Raw genomic sequence first — 20,437 nt, 5'->3', positions numbered from 1 at the left:
GATTCTAGATTGTCATTGTTGGCTTGGATCCATACTGTCCCGTTGCTGTAAATGGTCACCCAGGTTTTGCCACAGCGTTTCGGACGGTTTGCAGCTGAGAGGGGTGCTGATTGTTTTGGATATGTGGAGGTGTGTTCTCACAATGGTATTCCAATCCGCAGGGCTCAGGGTGTGGAAAATGAGATCCATTTTCTGCTGGCCTTTGGTGGAGCAGTGATAAATATCAGCAAATAGTGTTTCAGCTTGTGTTTGAAATTTCTTTTCTCTTTGAGCGATGGATTGGGGGGAAGATGATGGAGAAGGAGTTTTGGCCATGGAGTTTCGTGTAATTCATTGAGGGGGCGTGGAGGGTGGATGATGTGTCAGTAATCATTTTGTCCTCATTAGCAGTGTGGTTTACCACTCGGGTCACTCTGCAGTCTGTCGGTCTTAAGAGTTGGGCTGGTGACTTGGTTGAATCTTGCTCTTCTCTTGGTAATCGAGCTAGCGAGGATAGTTAGGCCTTTGTATTAATCCAGTGGGTGGGTTTATTGAATGTTTATCGTTGTCGAGTGTGGGATTGGTCCTCAGGAGAGGTCCAGCTGAGTGTTGTCTTTATGCTGTGGTGTTGTTTCTCCAATTGAGACCTGACCAGTCCCACTGGGGGCTTCCGCCATCTAAGTGACAGGTATCAAAGTTTTCATGCCTGCAGGTATTCCTCAAGTTAGGGTTCAACAGATAGAACTGATCACAGTTCCGCCCGTAGTAGGAAAGTTTTAAAAATGTACAAGTATCTGCTCCACCCACAGTTGTTAGGGGATTCGCGGTGGAGGTAATTAGGCTTGAAGATCTCCCATCTTAGGGTCAGGCAATTGTGACTTATTGAGAGTACACCTAGGTGGCAGGCTTCCAGGTTATCATGATCTCAAGTCTTCTGCAAAGGAGAACTCAGGTCGAGATAGTGATCATAGGTCCTTTCACCTGATCATGGTGTGAGGTGATCAGGTATCACTCCACAAGCACCCTGTCACCTGGCAGGCAGGTCGCTCCCCTCACCGCCATGCGGCCCCCTGTGTGTCCTGTATCTGCCGCAACTGCTGCCCGAGTTAGCCGCATGTTCCTCGGCTACCACGGTATTGCCTGTCTCCTGTATCCTCTTGACTGTTTTAACCCCTGTGCCACCTTTCTCTTCCTGTACCCCTGCTCTTGTTTTTGCGGTGATTGCATTGACCCCTGTGCCACCTTCTCCGTTCCTGTACCCCTGCTCTTGTTTTGCCGTGATTGTATTGACCCCTGTGCCACCTTGTCTCTTCCTGTATGCCTGCGCTTGTTTTTGCCGTGTTTGTATTGACCCCTGTGCCCCTTTTTCTTCTGTCCCCTTTGCCTCCGTGTCCCCGCCGTTTTCCTTCCCGCCGCTGTGTCCCTGCGGCCCCGCCCTCTTTAATTCCATTGGCTGCCCGCTCCCACCTCCCAGCTGCTCTTCCCTCTCTCTGCCCCTCATATGGAGGACGCGCAGCGGTCGAACAGCGTATGCGCACAGCTGGCGTGCCGCACACGCGCCAAAGGCGAGCCGGTCTGCGCCCGTCCGCGCCTGGACCTCGCCTAGCGCCAAAATCCCTGGCTCCCGCCAGGGCCAGGGAACCCAGCTGAGATACGACTCCGCCGCCCTCCACGCACTCAACACCGGACGAACACCCGCCTGCTACCGAGCCACCCGGAGGAGAACCCACGGACCCTTCAACTGTCAAGCCTGCAAAGGCACCTGCCTCCGAATCTGCAGACCACCCACCGGACCTCGCGACAACAACCACCTCAAGTGCATTCTCCTCAACACACGCTCCGTCCATAAGCACGCCGTCGAACTGTGGGACCTCCTCGACACAACAGCTCCGGACGTCGACTTCTCACGGAAACCTGGATGAACGCCTCCTCGGCCCCCGACATCGCCATAGCCACCCCCGACGGCTACAAGATCACCCGGAAGGACCGCATCAAAGAAACCGGAGGAGGAATCGCCATTGTCTACAGGAACACCATCATAATCACGACCACTCTCCGCCGCCGAACACCTACACTTCCAGATTCACACCGACCCCAAGTCCACCCTTAGAGGAACGCTCATCTGCTGACCCCCGGGCCCACGCACACAAATCAGCGAAACCATCACCGACTTCATCAGCCCGTACGCACTCGCCCCACCAGAATACATCCTCCTAGGGGACCTGAACTTTCACCTGGAGAAAACCAGCGACAACAACACCACCACCCTGCTCGCCAACCTCGGACTCAAGCAACTAGTGAACACCCCCACCCACATCGCTGGCCACATGCTCGACCCCATCTTCACCGCCAGCAACCACGTCTCCTTCAGCCACTCCACCGGACTATACTGGACCGACCACAGATGCCCCCACTTCAACTTCAAAAAGAATACATCCCACCACCGCACGCAACAAATCCCCTGCAGAGGCTGGAGCAAAATCACCACAGACCAGCTCCTTTCATCGCTGAGCCAGAACCCACCAGCCAACACCGCTGACACCAACGACGCAGCCCACAAACTCACACAGTGGATCACCAACTGTGCCGATGACCTCGCACCACTGAAGAACCCCCCAGGCATGACCAGCAACAGGAAAACCTTGTGGTTCACAGACCCCCTCAGAGAATCAAAAAAATCCTGCAGAAACTCCAAAAAACCTGGCGCCACGAACAAACCACAGGAAACATGACAGCCCTCAAGAACGCCACCCGCAAATACCACCAGCTGATCCGCACCACCAAAAGGACAGCATTCAAAGAGCGGCTAGACAACAACACCCACAACAGCAAGGAACTCTTCAACATCGTCAAAGAGCTCTCCAACCCCAGCACCAGCAATAACGACATCACACCATCACGAGAACTCTGTAACTCCCTCGCCACGTTCTTCCACCGAAAGATCGCAGACATACACAACAGCTTCGGCCCCCAGACTCCGCCTCCAGCAACCGAACCAGCGACCCCCAACACCACCCTCAGCGCCTGGACCCCCATCAGCACTGAAGACACCACCAACGTCATGAACTCCATCCACTCTGGCTCTCCCTCGGACCCATGCCCCCATCATATCTTCAACAAAGCCGACACCATCATCGCACCCCATCTCCGGACCATCATAAACAGCTCCTTCTTGTCAGCCACCTTCCCGGAAAGCTGGAAGCACGCAGAAATCAACGCCCTCCTGAAGAAACCCACAGCGGACCCCAAAGACCTCAAGAACTTCTGCCCAATCTCTCTTCTCCCCTTCCCGGCCAAAGTCATCGAGAAGACCGTCAATAAACAGCTGACTGTTTTCCTCGAGGCAAACAACTCGCTCGACCCATCCCAGTCCGGATTCCGAGCCAACCACAGCACCGAGACTGCCCTCATCGCAGCCACCGACGACATCAGGACCCTGATGGACAATGGAGAAACAACCGCCCTCATCCTCCTAGACCTCTCGGCAGCCTTCAACACCGTATGCCACCGCACCCTAATAACCCGCCTCTTCACCACTGGGATCCAAGGAAAGGCCCTGAACTGGATCACCTCGTTCCTCTCCGACAGAACGCAGAGAGTCCGCCTCCCCCCCTTCCGCTCAGAGGCCACCAAGATCATCTGCAGCGTACCCTAAGGCTCCTCGCTCAGCCGAACCCTCTTCAATATCTACATAAGCCCCCTCGCCACCATCGCACGCAAACACAACATCAACATCATCTCCTACGCCGACGACACCCAGCTGATACTCTCCCTCACCAAAGACCCAGCCGCTGCCAAAACCAACCTGTAGGAAGGTATGAAAGACGCCGCAGATTGGATGAAGCTCAGCCGCCTGTAGCTGAACTCAGACAAGACGGAGGTCCTCATCCTCGTAAAATCCCCATCCGCCTGGGACGACTCCTGGTGGCCATCAGCACTGAGCTCCTCGCCGACACCCTCGGACCACGCACGCAACCTAGGATTCATCCTGGACTCCTCCCTCAGGATGGCCAAGCAAGTCAAGGCCGTCTCGTCCTCCTGCTTCAACACCCTGCGCATGCTCCGAAAAATCTTCAGGTGGATCCCCATCGAAACCAGAAAAACTGTCACCCAGGTCCTTGTCACCAGCAGACTGGACTACGGAAACGCCCTATACGCGGGAACCACCGCCAGACTTCAGAAACGACTACAACCCATACAGAATGCCTCCACACGACTCATCCTCGACATCCCTCGCCGCAGCCACATATCCGCCCACCTGAGAAACCTGCACTGGCTCCCCGTCAACAAGTGGATCACATTCAGGCTCCTCACCCACGCACACAAAGCACTCCACGACACGGGCCCCGAATGCCTCAACAGCCGCCTCTCGTTCTACACTCCCACTCGCCAGCTCCGCTCCGCCTATCACACCCTCGCCACCGTCCCACGGATTTGCAGAACCACCGCCAGAGGAAGATCGTTCTCCTACCTGGCAGCCAAGACATGGAACTCCCTCCCCGCACACCTACGAATGACCCAGGACCATCTCACCTTCAGGAAACACCTCATGACCTGGCTGTTCGAGTAGTAGCAGCACCCTCCCCCCTTCAGCGCCTAGAGACCCTCACAGGTGAGTAGCACGCTCTATACATGTCCTGATTGATTGATTGATTGGAAGCTCTTCGTCGGTAAACAAACTCGAGGAGCCGCCATCTAAGGGTCAAGCATTGTGGTTGTTTGAGACTGCATGTTTTTATCCAGGTAATGGTACAAGTAGATTTTTTAACAAAGATGTCACTAGGGTTAGGGGCTCACCTGCCTTCTGACGTATTAATTCTTTGTTTTAAGACAATACAGCCGATTTGCCTGAGAACCAGGGAAGCTCCTTATGGGTAAATAAACTCAGGGAGCCGCCATCTTAGGTTCAGGCAACTGGGTAGTTCAAGATTGCACGTTTTTGATCAAATTATGGTGTAGGTAGAATTGAACAAAGATGTCATCAATAGATAGTAATGACAGGCTGTGGGCAACATCAGGATCTTCGCTGTTGATTTTATATTATGTTTATGATATGATCAATATGAGAATGCTAACGTTTTACAAGCAGCGCTACTTGAGCCTCATTCTACTCCATTATGAGCGCTGGAATGAATTTGTGGCAAATGCTGCACTCTCCAGACAACCTGGAACATTCCCGAACATTCCGGAAAATCTCGGACGTCATTTTGAGGGCAAGAGGTATAAAAGGCCAAGCCCATTTGATCGTGTCTTGCTCTGCAGTCAGTGTTCGCGGGGAAAGGAGCCGCCTGCTCAACATTGCTAACAACTTACTTGATATCCAGCCCATCTGCTTCCGTTGGAGACTTCTTGATGTAATCAAGCTTCCATTTTCAGCATCTCTGGATCGAACACAACCTGAAATATAAGAAAAGACAAGTAAGGATCCTTATTTTAAGGTGCGTGTGAGAAATATTACACGACTAAAACAAGCAAGCACATGCCAACTACACTGTAGAAACCCAGAACTTAATACTGAGTTTGGCAGAAAGAATCAAGACACTCAATTGTGACTTCGGCCCTAGAGCCTTTCTGTATTTTAAGATAAAGACAGTTCAAGAGAAAGCCAGAGCAGCGATTTTTTTGTGGGAAAAGGATTGGAAATCTTAAGAATTCACAAACGCAGGACTCTGAATTCAAGAGGACACTAAGGTAACCTCAAATCCAAGAGAACACAATTAAAAAAGTGTGCTGAAAGACAATGTTGACGTAGTACTACGACATTGTACAGCTGTAGTATTTTTGAGTGTAGTTGACTGTTGTGACAATGTCACTTATCTTCGCATAGAATTGAGCAAGATTAAGCAGGAAGAGAGGGATCTTCTCACGGTTATCAGGTGTAGGGCCAGAATCCCAATCCCACCAAGAGAGACAGATTTGCAGCATTGCTCCAAAGTACAAGCCTGACACATCCCTATTTCTTTTCCCTACCTCTTTTGTGATAGAGCTTGCATGCACGCATATGTATGAGTCATATAGCAAAATGGATGACAGACAATTGTCTGAAATTGAACTCTTCCAAGACCGAAGTCTTGCTGCTGGGGAAAAATCCATCATTTTGGACAGTTAATTAGTTGCCGGTCCAACTTGGCTCCTTATCAAATCCACTGCACAAGGTCAAAAACTAGGTGTCATTTTTGACATCAAGCTGTCCTTTGAAGCACCAATCAACTCCGCCACTTCTGCTTGTTTCTTTATCATGAAAATGCTGAGAAAATTCTTCCTGCGAATACCTATAGATTTAAGGAAGAATGTGGTGCTGATTTCCTCAAGACTGGACTATTTAACGCCCTCTTCTCCAGTGCTCCGAGGCGCAGCATTAACAAACTTCAAATAGCTCAGAATGCAGCAGCAAGAATACTGATGGGCATCCTTAAATTTGATTCAGTCTCCACAGCGTTAGTCTGTACCCGTAGCCAATAGGATTCAATTTAAATCATTATGTATAGCTTTCAAATCTCTTAAACTGAGCCTACACAGCTGAAGATCCCCCTTTCACCCCCTACAACCTTTTCTCCCTACACAATGATACCTGTCTCTGCATCTTTCCTTTCTCCTGTGAGTGTGGCACCCCAAGGACTGTTGAATGTCGAAATGCCTGTGCGTGGGGTACGTGAGGCGAATTAGGCAGCTGCGCGAGACCCAACGGAGAAAGTGTTGGTGTGTTCTGCTGTGGGTGATGAGGAAAAGCGAATGGTGGCGAATCAGCCAGCTCAGTGGGCTCGGAACTCGATCTATAGCGTGGAAGATGTGTTTAGTGAGATGAAAGATTATGAGCCCTTCATAAAGCAGCATGTTCTTAAGCGCATGTAGGCCACTTTAATAGGACTGTGGGAGCAGTGTTTTCAGGGTGTTGCCCCGCAGATCATCTATGACATACGGGACAGGATATATGTTACAGGTATGGCCCCCAGCGAGGTTTTCAGCGATGTAATGCCACTGGTGGGTTACCGAGGCAGATTGCTCCAAAAGGTTAAAACAATAGGGACACAGCACTTATCACTAGGGATACCTGCCTCGCTCTACTCAATAAAGTTGGATCTGGCTCCCCGACGAACAGCTGTCCTCCCTATGTCCTTCGGGAAATTTTTTCGCACTGTCCTCATCCTCCTTTATTGCTTCTTAACAAATCCCTTGCTCAAGGGACTGTCCCCAACCTAGTTAAGATGGCGGAAGTTGTTCCCATTCTTAAGAAATCCAGCCTTGACCCGCTAACACCTGGTAGTTATTGCCCCATCTCCTTGCTTCCCTATCTAAGTAAGGTCTTAGAAGCTCATGTTGCCACCTGTTTTAGCTATTTTGCAGAAAAGACTCACTACCTGGATTCCCACCAGGCAGGCTTCAGACCTGAACACTCCACCGAGACCATTATCTTGGCAATGATGGATGAACTGAGAAGGGGGCCGATCAGAGTATTACTCAGGCCCCGGTGCTTCTCGACCTGTCGGATGCCTTCGACAAGGTTGATTACCATCTTCTGATCGACCGTGTCAGTCACGCAGGGACAAAGGGTCTGGCTTAGAAATGGACTACCTCCCTTCTTAGCAATCACTCCCAATCAGTACACCTGGCCAGTTTTAGGGCAGAGCAAAGAAGATTGACTTGTGGGGTCCTGCAGGGCTCTTCCCTTTCACCTTTACTCTTCAATTTGTATATACTTTCCTTGGTTTTGGCTTTGCGTAAAAGAGAGGTCATAGTTAGTCTTTAATTACGCTGATGACCTTCAGTTGATACTTAATATTGAAACTTCTGTATCATCTGTGTTCAGCTTCCAATCTACTATGAATTTCATCAGGGATTGGATGAATACCAATCAACTTAATCTAAACCCAGACAAAACGGAGCAGATTCTTACTGGCGGACGGGCTAATCCCTGGAATTCCAACTTTTGGCCACCGTCACTAGGAAGTCTCCCACTTCCAGTCAGCTTGGTAAAAAGTCTGGGAATTACTAGCCATGATTTAACCATGAAAGCTCAGATCAGCTGGGTGATTTCTGCGTGTTTTTTCCATCTCTGTGGAATTTGTCAAATCAGCAGATTCCTTTCCACCGCAGCCCTAACCGAAGTGGTTCTTGCCTTGGTCATCTTGCGTATTGACTACACAAACTCTCTGTATGCTGGCATACCGGCCTACCAGTTACATCGGCTGCAACTGGTCCAGAATCAGGCTGCCAGGCTTGTCTTTGATCAGCCTAAACATCGGCATGTGAGTCTGCTGCTGAAAAGCTTTCATTGGCTTCCTCTACTCCAACGCTGTCTGTTTAAGTTGGGCTGTATCACTATAAAGCCCTTTCAGAATGCGGGCCCATTTTCATCGCCTCCAATATACAGCGGTACATCCCCTCTCGCAACATACGTTCTTCAAATAAAAACTTGCTGGTCTCCCATTCTTTTAAACGAAAAAAACATGGAGGTCTTAGATATACGACCTTGGCCCCCCAGTTCTGGAATTCCCTTCCCCCAAATTTGCGTTCCACTGAATCCTACACCAAGTTCAGGAAATGACTTAATACCTGGCTATTCACCCAGCCGTACAATTGAATACCCACTCTCTATTCTGTAACTGCCGCCATCCTCCCTTAGCGCCAAGAAACCGTCTGGTGTACGTGCGCTCTATAAATCATATTTAACATAATATTTAACTTAACATCACCCCATGAGAGAGGTTCGTCCAATTCACCACCCTGAAATATCAGAATTGCGCGACTCCACGTACCGGTAGACATATGGAGGCAGGTACATACGCAGGACCATGCTCTGGAATTAGGTGGCACGTGGGATGAGATCAGGGCTTGGGATAAGGAGCATAAGCCCAGCGACAAGCCGAAAGAAGAGCTCCTAGCTTTACCGGGCGTATTATCACTTACATACACACCCTTATCCCTCCAAATTTATTTATTTATTTATTTTTAAAATTTATAAAGCGCATCATATACCCGTGGGCGTCTTGGCGCTAAGACTCACAGGTGCCTCAGTATGCTCAATTTACAGTTTAAAACATGAAAAAAAATAAGGGGGGGTGGAACTTATTAGTCAAACAGCCATGTCTTCAACAATTTTCTAAATTGTAACAATGTGGGTGTAGATCTAATCACCATTGGAAGCGTGTTCCAGAGTCTGGCTGCAGCATTGGTGAAGCATCTGTCTCCCCAAGTGACTGTCTTAGTTCTTGGTACAATAATATGAAGTGAATTTATTGACCTTAATTGTCGAGTGGGGCGATAAAAAATGAGCTTCTGTTTAAGAAACTCCGGTCCTAGCTGATGGAGGGCTTTAAAGGTGAGGCACAATGTTTTAAATGTAATTTTTAAATGTAATCCTGTTTTTAACCGTCAGCCAGTGATAGCTCCTGATTACTTGTTTAATCGGTTTATATTTGGGGGTCCCAGATAGCAGTCTTGCTGCCGCATTCTGAACCAGTTGTAATTTGGCAACCACCCGAGCTTGAACATTCGGAAATAAGCCGTTACAGTAATCCAAGCCGGACAGTACCAATGAGCTCACCACTGTTTTCCCTCCATTTTCTGAGAGAAATGGAATTATTTTTCTTAGGAGTTTGAGTTTGTAAAATGCTGTGGAGGCTGCTTGATTGGCATGATTAACGAAGTTCAGTTTCTCATCAAAGATAACTCCAAGATTTCGAACTTTCTGCACGAGGGGCGGTAGAACTCCGAGTAACGGAGGCCACCAAATTGATGACCAGATCGGAAAAAGTTTACCGAAAATGATCACCTCCGTTTTCTCGGAATTCAGCCTTAAACAGTTGCAGGCCATCCACTCCTTAATTGCCAGCATGCCTTCCTGAAACCGAGCTGCCACCTCTTCTCCATCATTATTGATGGCTAGCACCAACTGAGTATCGTCAGCATATGTGGTGAGGCTCATCCGGTAGATCCTAATAACCCTAGCTAAGTCAGACACATAAATGTTAAAAAGTGTCGGACTTAGGGACGAGCCTTGCGGCACTCCACAAGGTAGAGCTAGGTCGACCGATCTGAATGGCCCCAGAGTTACTGCCTGCGTTCTACCTGCCAAAAAGGAAGCAAGCAAAGTTCCAGCCAAAGAGAGTGGAGTGTGTTAGGTTGACTGCATGTCGTCAGAAGAAGGATGAAAGTGTGTCGGATTTCATTACTAGATTTGAAGGGGTGTTTCTAGATTTTAGTGGTCAGGACTTGTCACATGAGGGTGGTGTTCGTTTGTTTGTTAACAGATTTGTCTCTAATTTGCTTCCCGAGATTGCAATGAGGTTGCAGGCTTCGGAAAGTACTTGGATGACCTCATCCCCATCAGTGATTTTGAGTATGGCACAGTACTGTGAGCATGGAGAGAATGAGGTCAAAGAGAAGGTGGAGTAAAAGTCAAAGGATCTAAAGACGAGGTTGTTGATGCAGCATGTTGTGAGGGGCAGAGGTTGGGGTTAGGTTCAGCGGCTACCCAGGTCTAATACGGGTGGTGCTTCAAGTGTGCCCCTGGCCTTAACCAATATGCATACTGTAAGCAGCAGGGACATTGGCGGAATGAGAGTTGTTGCAGAAAGGAGAGGCCGAAGGTTTACAGGACATGGACGAGGAGGTGGAGGCCGAGGGGGGACGCAGTCAGAGGATACATTGTACAAAAGGCAGAGCGTGAACTATTTTGAAGACCCCCGGAGCCGGCAGTACTACCTCGATGACTATGACATGAATGAGGTGACTGAGTTTTCTCACAGCAAGGACAGCCAGGGGACCAGTTCTGGTGCCTATAGATCAGCGCGGACCCTACGTTACCGCTGATTTACAGGGTATAACTGAAATCTTTTTAGTTGATAAAGGGGCTATGAATAGCTCTGTTTCCCGTTCACTGGTCCCAGGGACAGCTCTGTCAGTTGTTAGCCCATTTCCAAACCACTTGCCCTCACTATTGGCCCTTTTGCGGTTGACTCGCCATTTTTACTGACGTCAAATTGTGGGGAGAATTTGGTAGGATTGGACTTGTTAAAAAGGTTACATGCAACAATTTTTTGTTCTCCAGACGGTGTTTACATGACTATTGGACTGCAGGTGGCTTGTGCCAAGCAATGCCTTGCAAAGGACGCTCTCCGCTGAGTTTAAAAATGTGCCACGTACTCTCTGGACTAGAGGATTCACGCATGTGGGGTTACTCCAGATCCCACCGGTCTCCATTCAGATAAAGGGCAATGCCAAATTGCTGCGTATTCCCCAGTACAAGATCTCCCAGGCAGGAGAAAAGGCTTTACAACAAATAATTCAAGATTTGATTAAGTCTGGTGTGGTTGAGGGGACAGTGGCGAATGTTTGTAATAGCCCTATTCTTCGTATTCTTAAAAAGACACCCTTGGATTCTTCTGATGCCCACCTTGATGTTTACCGTTTTGTGATCGACGTAAGAGAGGTAAATAAGATTGTGGTTATCCAGTGCCCTGTGGTTCCAGACATTGCCACAATTCTGGCGATGATTCCCCCATCAGCAAAATTCTTTTCTGTAATAGGTTTAAAGAACGCTTTCTTCAGCATACCAATCCATGCAGATAGCAGATGTCTGTTTGGATTTGCAATTGCCCGCTGGAGCTTTAGATTCTGCTGTGCTCCACAAGGCTATATAGAAAGTCCTATTCATGTATTTGATTTATTTCAAAGGTTTTATATAGCCCTGGCTAGACCCAGAGGTATCAGAGCGCTGTACATGAGTATCAGACCATAGTTACAGGTTACATTGTTACAAAGGTTATACAGTTATTAGCGCATAGCTACATAGTTACATGTTAGGTCGAGACAAACAATAAGGACATATACATAAGGGAAAAAGCAGGCAAAGGGAGAGATTCAGAGGAGAGGGGATAGGAGCAGAGGAAGTAGACAAAGGAATGAAAGAGGGAAAGTGGTGGGGGAGGGTGAGAGACAACATGAAAGAGGAGGTGGAGCGTCTTGGGGGCACAAACCGGTAGACGAGTAAAATCTGCTTCCAAGGTCTGGTAAGCTGTGATCCCAGGAGAAGTAGTATCATTCCCACATCTCTGCTGTGTGAGTCTCCCTTTACTCAAAGGGGTCTCTGAGACTCCAAGGCCTACCTACTGGACCTTCTCCAACAAGGGGAGAAGTGCTTACTCAACGGGCAACACAGGACAGGGGGCTAGGAGGCAGGTCGGAACTGGCAGGTCAACAGAGGGAGAACAAACGGCAAAAGAAAAATCACATAAATTACAGAAAGATAACACATTCAATACCAGGTTAAATTAGCGAGCCAGAAAAAGACAGGATCCACAAAAGGCAAGGGTCAGGAAGAACAAAGGGAGGAATTCAGCAAGTTGAAGAGTCCCATAAGGAAGAGATACAGATAGCAGAAAAGGAAATGTATACATTGTAGAGTCACTCAGGTGAGAGATGCAAACTGGAAAGCTCAGAATAACAAAATAGTGATATTAAGTACAAAGAACTACTACATATACTAGTGGTTAGATTTGTAGCTATGCAAATAGTAAATTCACTCAGGATTCCATTTTCACAATGATTGGGCTAAAAACAATTGTATATTACTTATCTACAGAGTGAATGGAGAAACAAGACATCCAAGGGGGTAGAGAGAGGGAGGGGAGGGAGATGGTATAGGTGATAGGAGAGACAGTGGCCTGGGGAGGGGAGAAAGAGATGAGGCAGTCTAGCCGAGGAGCAATGTCTGAGGGTCGGCAGGATGAAGTCCAACGAACCAAGGAAAAAACAACATGGTGGCTCTGTGTCGTGGGTATCGAAGGACAGCCATGATAGGAAAATCGAACGAGCATGGAAGTTCTTCGCATGTAGAGCAATCGCATAAGCACAAGGTCTGGTCATGCTTGAGATTCAGGACTCGGCTCTTACAACCAAAATAGCTGATCTTCAATATCTTTGCATGGTCGCCATACTGAGGTCAGGCACTGAACAACAATAGGACAACAGAAAGTTGCGAGGAACAAACCCAACTATTAATCGGGAATATAGACCTGGTGGAGACAAGGGTAGATCCCTTGGCAGTAGTGGCCAAAGATGCTGCCAATTACAAAATACAGTGGTCCCTATATGTGAGTAGTATCCAAAAGAACAATGATCATACACCTAATAAGTGGTATGTCTTCTGTCCGTCCGGAAAGGAATTTTATTTTCCATTAAATACAATTAAAGTGTTTCTTAGAAAAATGTCAAGCGGGCACAGCCGTGACCCTCAATATGACTTTTAACCCCATATGCAAATTATTTATGTAACATTTATTAATGCAATGGTGTGGTTCTTTAAACATTTTAAGTCTGTTTTACTGAAGTACAAGTGCGCAGACAGATTTCTTGCCTTTTCTACTTTTCTCGTTGTTGTGTCTTGTATGTTGAGGGTCACGGCTGTGCCCGCTTGACATTTTCTAAGAAACACTTTAATTGTATTTAATGGAAAATAAAATTCCTGTCCGGACGGACAGAAGACATACCATTTATTAAGTGTATGATCATTGTTCTTTTGTATACTACTCACATATAGGGACCACTGTTTTATGTAATATGTAACGCCCAAGGTCCCTATGCTATACCTTAAGGGTTCCCTTGTTCTGTTGAAACGAAAGATGCTGCCAAGGCATTGGACCGGGTGTGTTGGAACTACCTTTGGGGGGTTGTGGAGTCTTTGGGCATGGGTCCTATCTTTGTGCAAACCCTTAAGCATTGTTACATGGGTACATCAGCAAAAATTCTCTTGAATGGTTCCTTGACTTCAGGTTTTGATCTACAGAGAGGGACAAGGCAGGGATGTCCCTTGTCCCCTCTATTGTTCAACATCTACATTGAGCCCTTAGCTCAAACTATTAGACTGGATAACACAATCACCCCTTTTAAATCATTAAATTATGAGGGAAAATTAGCATTGTATGCGGATGATGTGATTGTCTATACTAATGACACAGAGCTTGCTATCCTGCAATTGGAAAACAGGCTTAGTGAGTTTGGCTCGATCTCAGGGTACCTTGCTAATTTGGCCAAAACTGAAGTAATGTGCTGGAATACCCTTTACAGAGGGGGCCCTATTAGCAAGGAATTCAGGTATTTAGGTATTTAAATCGTTAAGGACCTGTCCAAAATCCCTTTGATAAATCTTGGGAAAATCGAAAAGGAGATTTGATTACCTTTTCGCTAAATGGAAAAACCTCCCTTTGACCATTTATGGGAGGGTAAATCTTGTGAAAATGTCTGTTTTACCAAAATTGACATACATTTTAAATGCAATTGCATTAACTTTCCCCATAAAACATATAAGCAAGATCCAAGGGAAAATTGGTAGTTCTAGATGGGGTCAAAAAAGTGCCAGGATGTCTTGGAAAAAATTAAGACGTAAGCTTTTAAAAGGTGAATTGGAGACGCTCAGAGCGAGGAGGACAACGGAGAACGGCGAGAAGGAGATCGGTGGCTAGCGCCGGGAGGCCGGATTCACCTACCATCAGACCGGAAATGGCCAACGCGTTGAGAGAGGCGGCCAGGGACTCTGCTGCCACGAACGGTGTAGCCTTGACGGCGTAGAAACGCTGCGGGGGGAGAAGGACATAGCTTCTGATGACAGCAGGTTTGAGGCTGGAGGGAGGTTGGAGGGGAGGCGGGAAGAACGAGTGGCCGGACGTCCACTTTAAGTACTTTCTATGGACTTGTCCGTTCTGGGACATGACTGGGACATTGGGTTGTTCGAGTTTGGGTGGGGAGGTGGGATTGTTGGCCAGTTGCCATGGGGTTGGTTCGGGGGAAGTTGGGAGGAAGGGGGGAAATCGTCCAGTGCCTTACATAATTTTGCATTATTTCACTTTAGCACCCCTGCGCTGCCGCCCCATGCCCTACCCTGCCCGATTGGGTGCCCGCAGCTTAGCGCACACTGGCCTTCACGAATATGGCGACACTTAAAGTAGTGACCCTTAATGTTAAGGGATTAAAAAATCCAGTTAAAAGAAGGGCAATCTTGTCTCTGTTGGAGGGGACACAAGCGGACATTTGTCTCCTGCAGGAAACCCACTTGTTAACACAAGACTGTCATAGGCTGCGTTCTCGCAAGTTTCCCACACAGTTCTTCTCTTCCACTACTTCTAAGAAAGCGGGGGTGGCCAAATTGATAGCAAGTTCCTTCAGGGGGGAAGTGCTGTACAAACTCGCAGAACAGAAGGGGAGGCTGTTGGCGTACCGCCTCAAGCTGGGGGATGTGACGTTTACTATTGGCTCCTTGTATAGCCCGAACGACCACCAGGAGCGCTTTCTAGACTCGCGTTGGTGGACGTGACAGCCTCCCCGGACAGACATATCATTTTAGGGGGGGATCTGAACATGGTTTTCGATTCCGCACTTGACAGATCCGCGCAGAGACACCCGCAAACTGGGGAACTTTCACAGGCAGGAAAGGCTCGGCTTGCTGATCTGGACCTGCACGACCTTTGGCGCACACTGCACCCCACGGACAGAGACTATTCTTATTATTCACATGCACACCGGACATATGCGAGGTTTGACCACTTGTTGGTCAGCGGACCGATGTGTGCCTCTGCCAAGACGGCGGACATAGGGGTCCTCTCATTATCAGATCACGCGCCGGTCGCGGGTACATTTGTGCTGCCACCGGTCTCCCCCTCCCGTGGTGTCTGGCGTCTTAGGGATACCCTATTACATAAAAAAACTGTTGTGAAACACATTGAGGAGTCGATCCGGGAGTACCAAACACATAACAATAACCCGGACACATCGCTAGCGATACAGTGGGCGGCGCTGAAGGCGGCCCTGAGAGGGGAGTTTATTTCTATCTCCTCGGCAGAGAACAGGGAGAGACAGCGCAAGAGGGAGGAGTTGACTTCCAAAGTTAGGGAACTGGAGCATGTGCATCGCCGTACGGGAGCCCCTAGGATATGGAAACAGCTGAAGGCTGCTAGGAAACTCTTATCGGCGTTAGATATGGACAGGGCGGAATACGCGGCGCTGCGCCTGAAACACACGTTTTACACGGGAGGGGACAGGTGTGGCAAACTCCTGGCGAATAGGCTTCGTGTGGCGCATCAACGTAACCTGGTTAAGGAACTGTTGGATTCTGATGGGGTGGCGGTCTCTGAGGACGCAGCGGTAGCGGAGGTGTTCCGTAGGTTCTATGAGGACCTCTACACAGGGGAGCCCCCTTTGCCGCAAGATACAGCGGACTACCTGGAGTCGGTGGCCCTCCCGGCCCTGGACCCAGCGCAGGCGGAGCACCTGGAACGTAGTATTCACGTAGAGGAGGTGATAGCCGCCATCTCCAGGCTCAAGCATGGGAAGGCCCCGGGCTCAGACGGTTATACGTCCCTGTTTTATAAGACCTTTTGCCCGGTTGTGGCACCTATCCTTGCCCGCCTATTCAACTCCTTCTCTGCACCGGGGGCCATTCCGCCGGACCTACTAAGAGCAACGGTCTCGGTAATTCCGAAACCAGGGAAGGACCGGACCCTCTGTGGCTTGTACAGGCCAATATCCCTCCTGAATGTTGACCTAAAGCTATATACGGGGATTTTGGCGTCCAGACTGGCTTTACATCTACCGGGCCTGATAGAGGCTGATCAGGCTGGATTTGTCCCAGGTCGACAAACAGTCGATAATACCAAGAGAGTGGTGCACGTCTTGGAGAAGGCCTCACGGATTCCAGGAGAAAGAATGCTGCTGGCGGTGGACGCGGAGAAAGCATTTGATCGCGTTCATTGGCCCTATCTTGAACAGGTGCTCCGGAAGATGGGTATCGGAGAGAAGTTCTGTTCGATGATTTTTAATTGCTACAAGTCCCCATCGGCTACAGTTAGAGTTAATGGCTGTAGCTCCCGCAGCTTCGAGATAGGAAGGGGTACTAGACAAGGGTGCCCGCTTTCCCCACTTCTCTTTGCCCTACACATGGAGCCGTTTGCCCAGAGGATTCGCCAGAACCCGGATGCGATAGGGGTTAGGATGGGACGATATGTCCATACGGTTAGTCTCTATGCGGACGATGTCCTATTGACCCTGGATGACCCGATGCGGGCCCTCCCGGCATGCATTAAGGAGCTGGACGATTTCTCGAAAGTGGCGGGCTTCAAGATGAACATGGGCAAGTCAGCGGCCCTGGATGTGTCCCTGGCAGTGGATACAAGACGAGACCTGGAGAGGCTTTTTCCTATGCAATGGTCATCATCTCTGGTACCTTACCTGGGGATTCTGTTAGCACCGACGTTACCAGCAATGGTGACGGCCAATTACGCATCTCTGGGCAGGAAAATGAAGGAGGAGTGGGCCCGCTGGGATAAAGGAATGTTGTCCTGGCTTGGCAGAATAGCTGCGGTTAAGATGACAGTCTTGCCCCAGATCTTGTATCTCTTTCGGGCCTTGCCGCTCCAACCACCTACGGGATGGATTAGACAGACGCAAGCAGATATTGCACGTTTCATCTGGCAGCGTTGCAAGCCGAGAATGAAGAAGGTTCTCTCCACACTGGCCCCGGAGGTGGGAGGCCTTGGCATCCCAGATCTCCGGAAATACTTTCAGGCAGCGCAGTTGCGCTACTTTGTGGAATTGAGCAAATGGGAATCTGACAAGCATTGGCTCTTTCAGGACCAGGCGGTGGCGGGGCGTCCTTTACAGGAGGTGCCATTCTTGCGGCGGATCCACCGCCCCCCCAACCTGTACGCTTCCTGTGTCACACGAGTCCCCTTGAGAGTGTGGGACGCTGTTAATGAAGTTCACGACCTCACCACATTCCCCTCGCCTTTCACGCCGATAGCAGAGAACCCTGATTTCTCCCCAGGTCTAGAACCGGGCGCATTCATACACTGGAAGGCAGCGGGTTGCCGTGCGCTCTTCCAGATGTATGATACGGATGGGGTGGTGACCTTTCAGCACCTGAAGCAGGAATTCCAACTGACTGAGGCAGAGAGGTTGAGGTACATGCAGGTTAGGCATTGGGCGCTTCAGCCGCAGGTACGAGACACAGCAGATCGCCAGATGAAGCCGTACGAGAGGTGGTTAATAACTCGCACCTCTGACGCCAAGCTGATCACGGACCTCTATAAATTCCTGCAACCCCCCCCATTTCACTTTTATAATCCTGGCAGGGAACGCTGGAATAGAGAGCTGGGGGAGGACGCTCAGCCGTAAGGAATGGGATCAGATTGCATACCGCGCGAGACACTCAGCATACCACACAGGACTCACAGAAACATTTACAAAGGAGTCTACGTATTGGTATTATACCCCGGAGAGACTACATGAAATGAATAGGAATATTGGGAAGGCGTGTTGGAGGGAATGTGGGCAGACAGGGACTCTTACACATGTGCTTTGGGACTGCCCGTTGTTGAGGGACTACTGGACGGAGATCATTGACGAGATAGACGCTCACTTTGAGGTAGAATTGCCACGCTTCCCGGCGTATGTTTTGTTGGGCCTCCCGAATGGGCTGATGTACCCGCTGAAGTCCCATATAGGTCGGCAAATAGCAATAGCATTGGGATCGGCGATCCAGAACATATTGATACACTGGCGCACTACCACAGTCCCCTCCATCACGGGCTGGCTCCATAGACTCTGGCATGTCCTGGGCATGGAAAAACTATCGCTTATGGTGGCGGGGGACGTGGAGCAATTTGATGAGTTGTGGCGACCCTTTCATGCGCTCTTGACCACAGAATTTAGAGAACTTACCTGTCCAAGATACCTTAGACTCCTGAGACTAACGCCTCCCGCAGACCCAACCAACTAAACAGACATGAGACGGGGGCTAATGGGGGGGGGGGGGTGGGGCAGCAGGGCGCATAGATAACCTAAGCACTGGACGGGGGGAAGTTGGGCGGGGGTTGGGGGGGAGTTGGGGTGTTGGGGGGAGGGTTCAAGGGGGGAGGGATGGTCGGCTTCTTGCTTTTCCTTTCTTTAGCCTTTCAGCTTCACCGACAGTGGCGAACAAGTCAAGCCTTTCTTCAACGAAACTTTATCTGCGGTTGCCACTGTCCATCACCATGCTCTGACTACTCTTGCTTTAATGTTTTGGTTTGTAATGTGCATACCCCTCCCTTCTTTTTCCCCTTCTCTCCTATGTTTTGCCTTAATAAAAAGCTTTAAACCTTAAAGGTGAATTGGCCCTCCCGGACGGTATTTGTTGGCTTTCCAATTTAAGGGCATTAGGACGCTGCTGTCCACCCCGGAGGAAATTAAGTGGGGTAGAATGCTGGGCAAAATGGCGTTAGCAGAGGGAGGTAACGGGTAAGAAGGGTTTCTATACAAATTCGGGGCCCCAAAGTTTTTCAAACGGGGTCGTCTTAAGGTTCTCAAGACAGCCTTGACTACTTGGTATAAAATAAGGCGTATCTGGGGCATAGGCTATTTTTCTAACTTTGCCCCTATTTGGGATTCCCCAGGACCCTGTCTTGTATGAGAGATGGTTTGGCTATTCCGATTAAAAGGGCTGGTTTTATGAGGTGGTCGGACTTGGAGGATTCAGATGAGATTCTTCCATGGGAGGTTCTACAAGCTAAGATAGGCCCAGGATTTTCCAGGTTCAAGTTTCTCCAATTAAGATCATGGTATGAGACAGAAGCTGCAGAAATGACTGGGAACTGGGACCTGGAATTAGTGTTACAAGACACTCGGCCTAAAAAGAAGGAAATATCACTCTGGTATACAAGAATCTTAGAAGCAGAGGAAAAAGAGACCCCCTCCCAAATCTCAGCTTGGAATCAAACACCACTAGCAAATGGCATCGAAGAATTCTTTGTCCCATCGTTCAAGTTACTTTATAAATATATAAAGCCTGCTAATCTGAAGAAAAATCACTTTTTCGTGATCAACAGACTTTATTATACCCCGGCCAAGATCGCCAAATTTGCCTCAGCCCCCTCGCCAAGCTGTCCTAGATGCAAACTCCCAAATGCCAATGATATTCATATTTTTTTTGAATGCCCGGAGTTGACTTTTTTTTGGAAAAATGTGGGAGATACCTTAACATCTATTTTTGAAAGCAATATAGAGATAGATCTCCATTTGGTGATATTTGGTAGGAATGACCCAACCAGTGGTGTTCTCTTACAGATACAAATGGGCTTGTTACTATACTTGATCCTATTGGCAAGAAGGGAGATTTGCATAAGATGGAAGGCTATAATTCCACCAGTGAGGGAAGATTGGCTTAAAGCCGCCCTCAATATGGCCCGTTTAGATCAAGATGGCAGTGAGGGAAACTCATCAAATACTTGGCTTCTACTATTAAGATGGGGTCGTCGCCTGTGACTAATAAATGGTTAAAAATAGGCCCAGATGCTGAGTCCTATGATTACACCAGTCCTCAAAAACATGAGGAAGGCTTGGTTGGCCTAGACAGACGCAGTTAGCTGAAGGGCGCCCAGTAAGAACTAAAAAATCAGCTTGTTAAATCTGCTAAAGTCTTTGGTGGGATAAG

The 20,437-nt window shown here is 48.8% G+C and overlaps 1 protein-coding gene across 5 annotated transcripts in view; it reads right to left on the bottom strand.

Annotated features, from left to right (window-relative positions):
• LOC147700662 (uncharacterized) overlaps window positions 1-20,437 on the bottom strand; it is a 334,569-nt gene that overhangs the window by 108,436 nt on the left and 205,696 nt on the right. For all 5 annotated transcript variants that reach the window (XM_086929722.1, XM_086929724.1, XM_086929725.1 and 2 more), the window contains one exon: window positions 5,293-5,376. In XM_086929722.1, coding sequence (XP_086785848.1) covers window positions 5,293-5,376 — 84 coding nt within the window. The remainder of the gene's footprint in view (window positions 1-5,292; window positions 5,377-20,437) is intronic.

This window comes from Lissotriton vulgaris, chromosome 7, assembly GCF_964263255.1.
Source record: "Lissotriton vulgaris chromosome 7, aLisVul1.2, whole genome shotgun sequence".
Lineage (NCBI taxonomy): Eukaryota > Metazoa > Chordata > Amphibia > Caudata > Salamandridae > Lissotriton > Lissotriton vulgaris.
The sequence above is the reverse complement of the archived record's forward strand: the minus strand, read 5'-3'. Positions and strand labels throughout refer to the sequence as shown.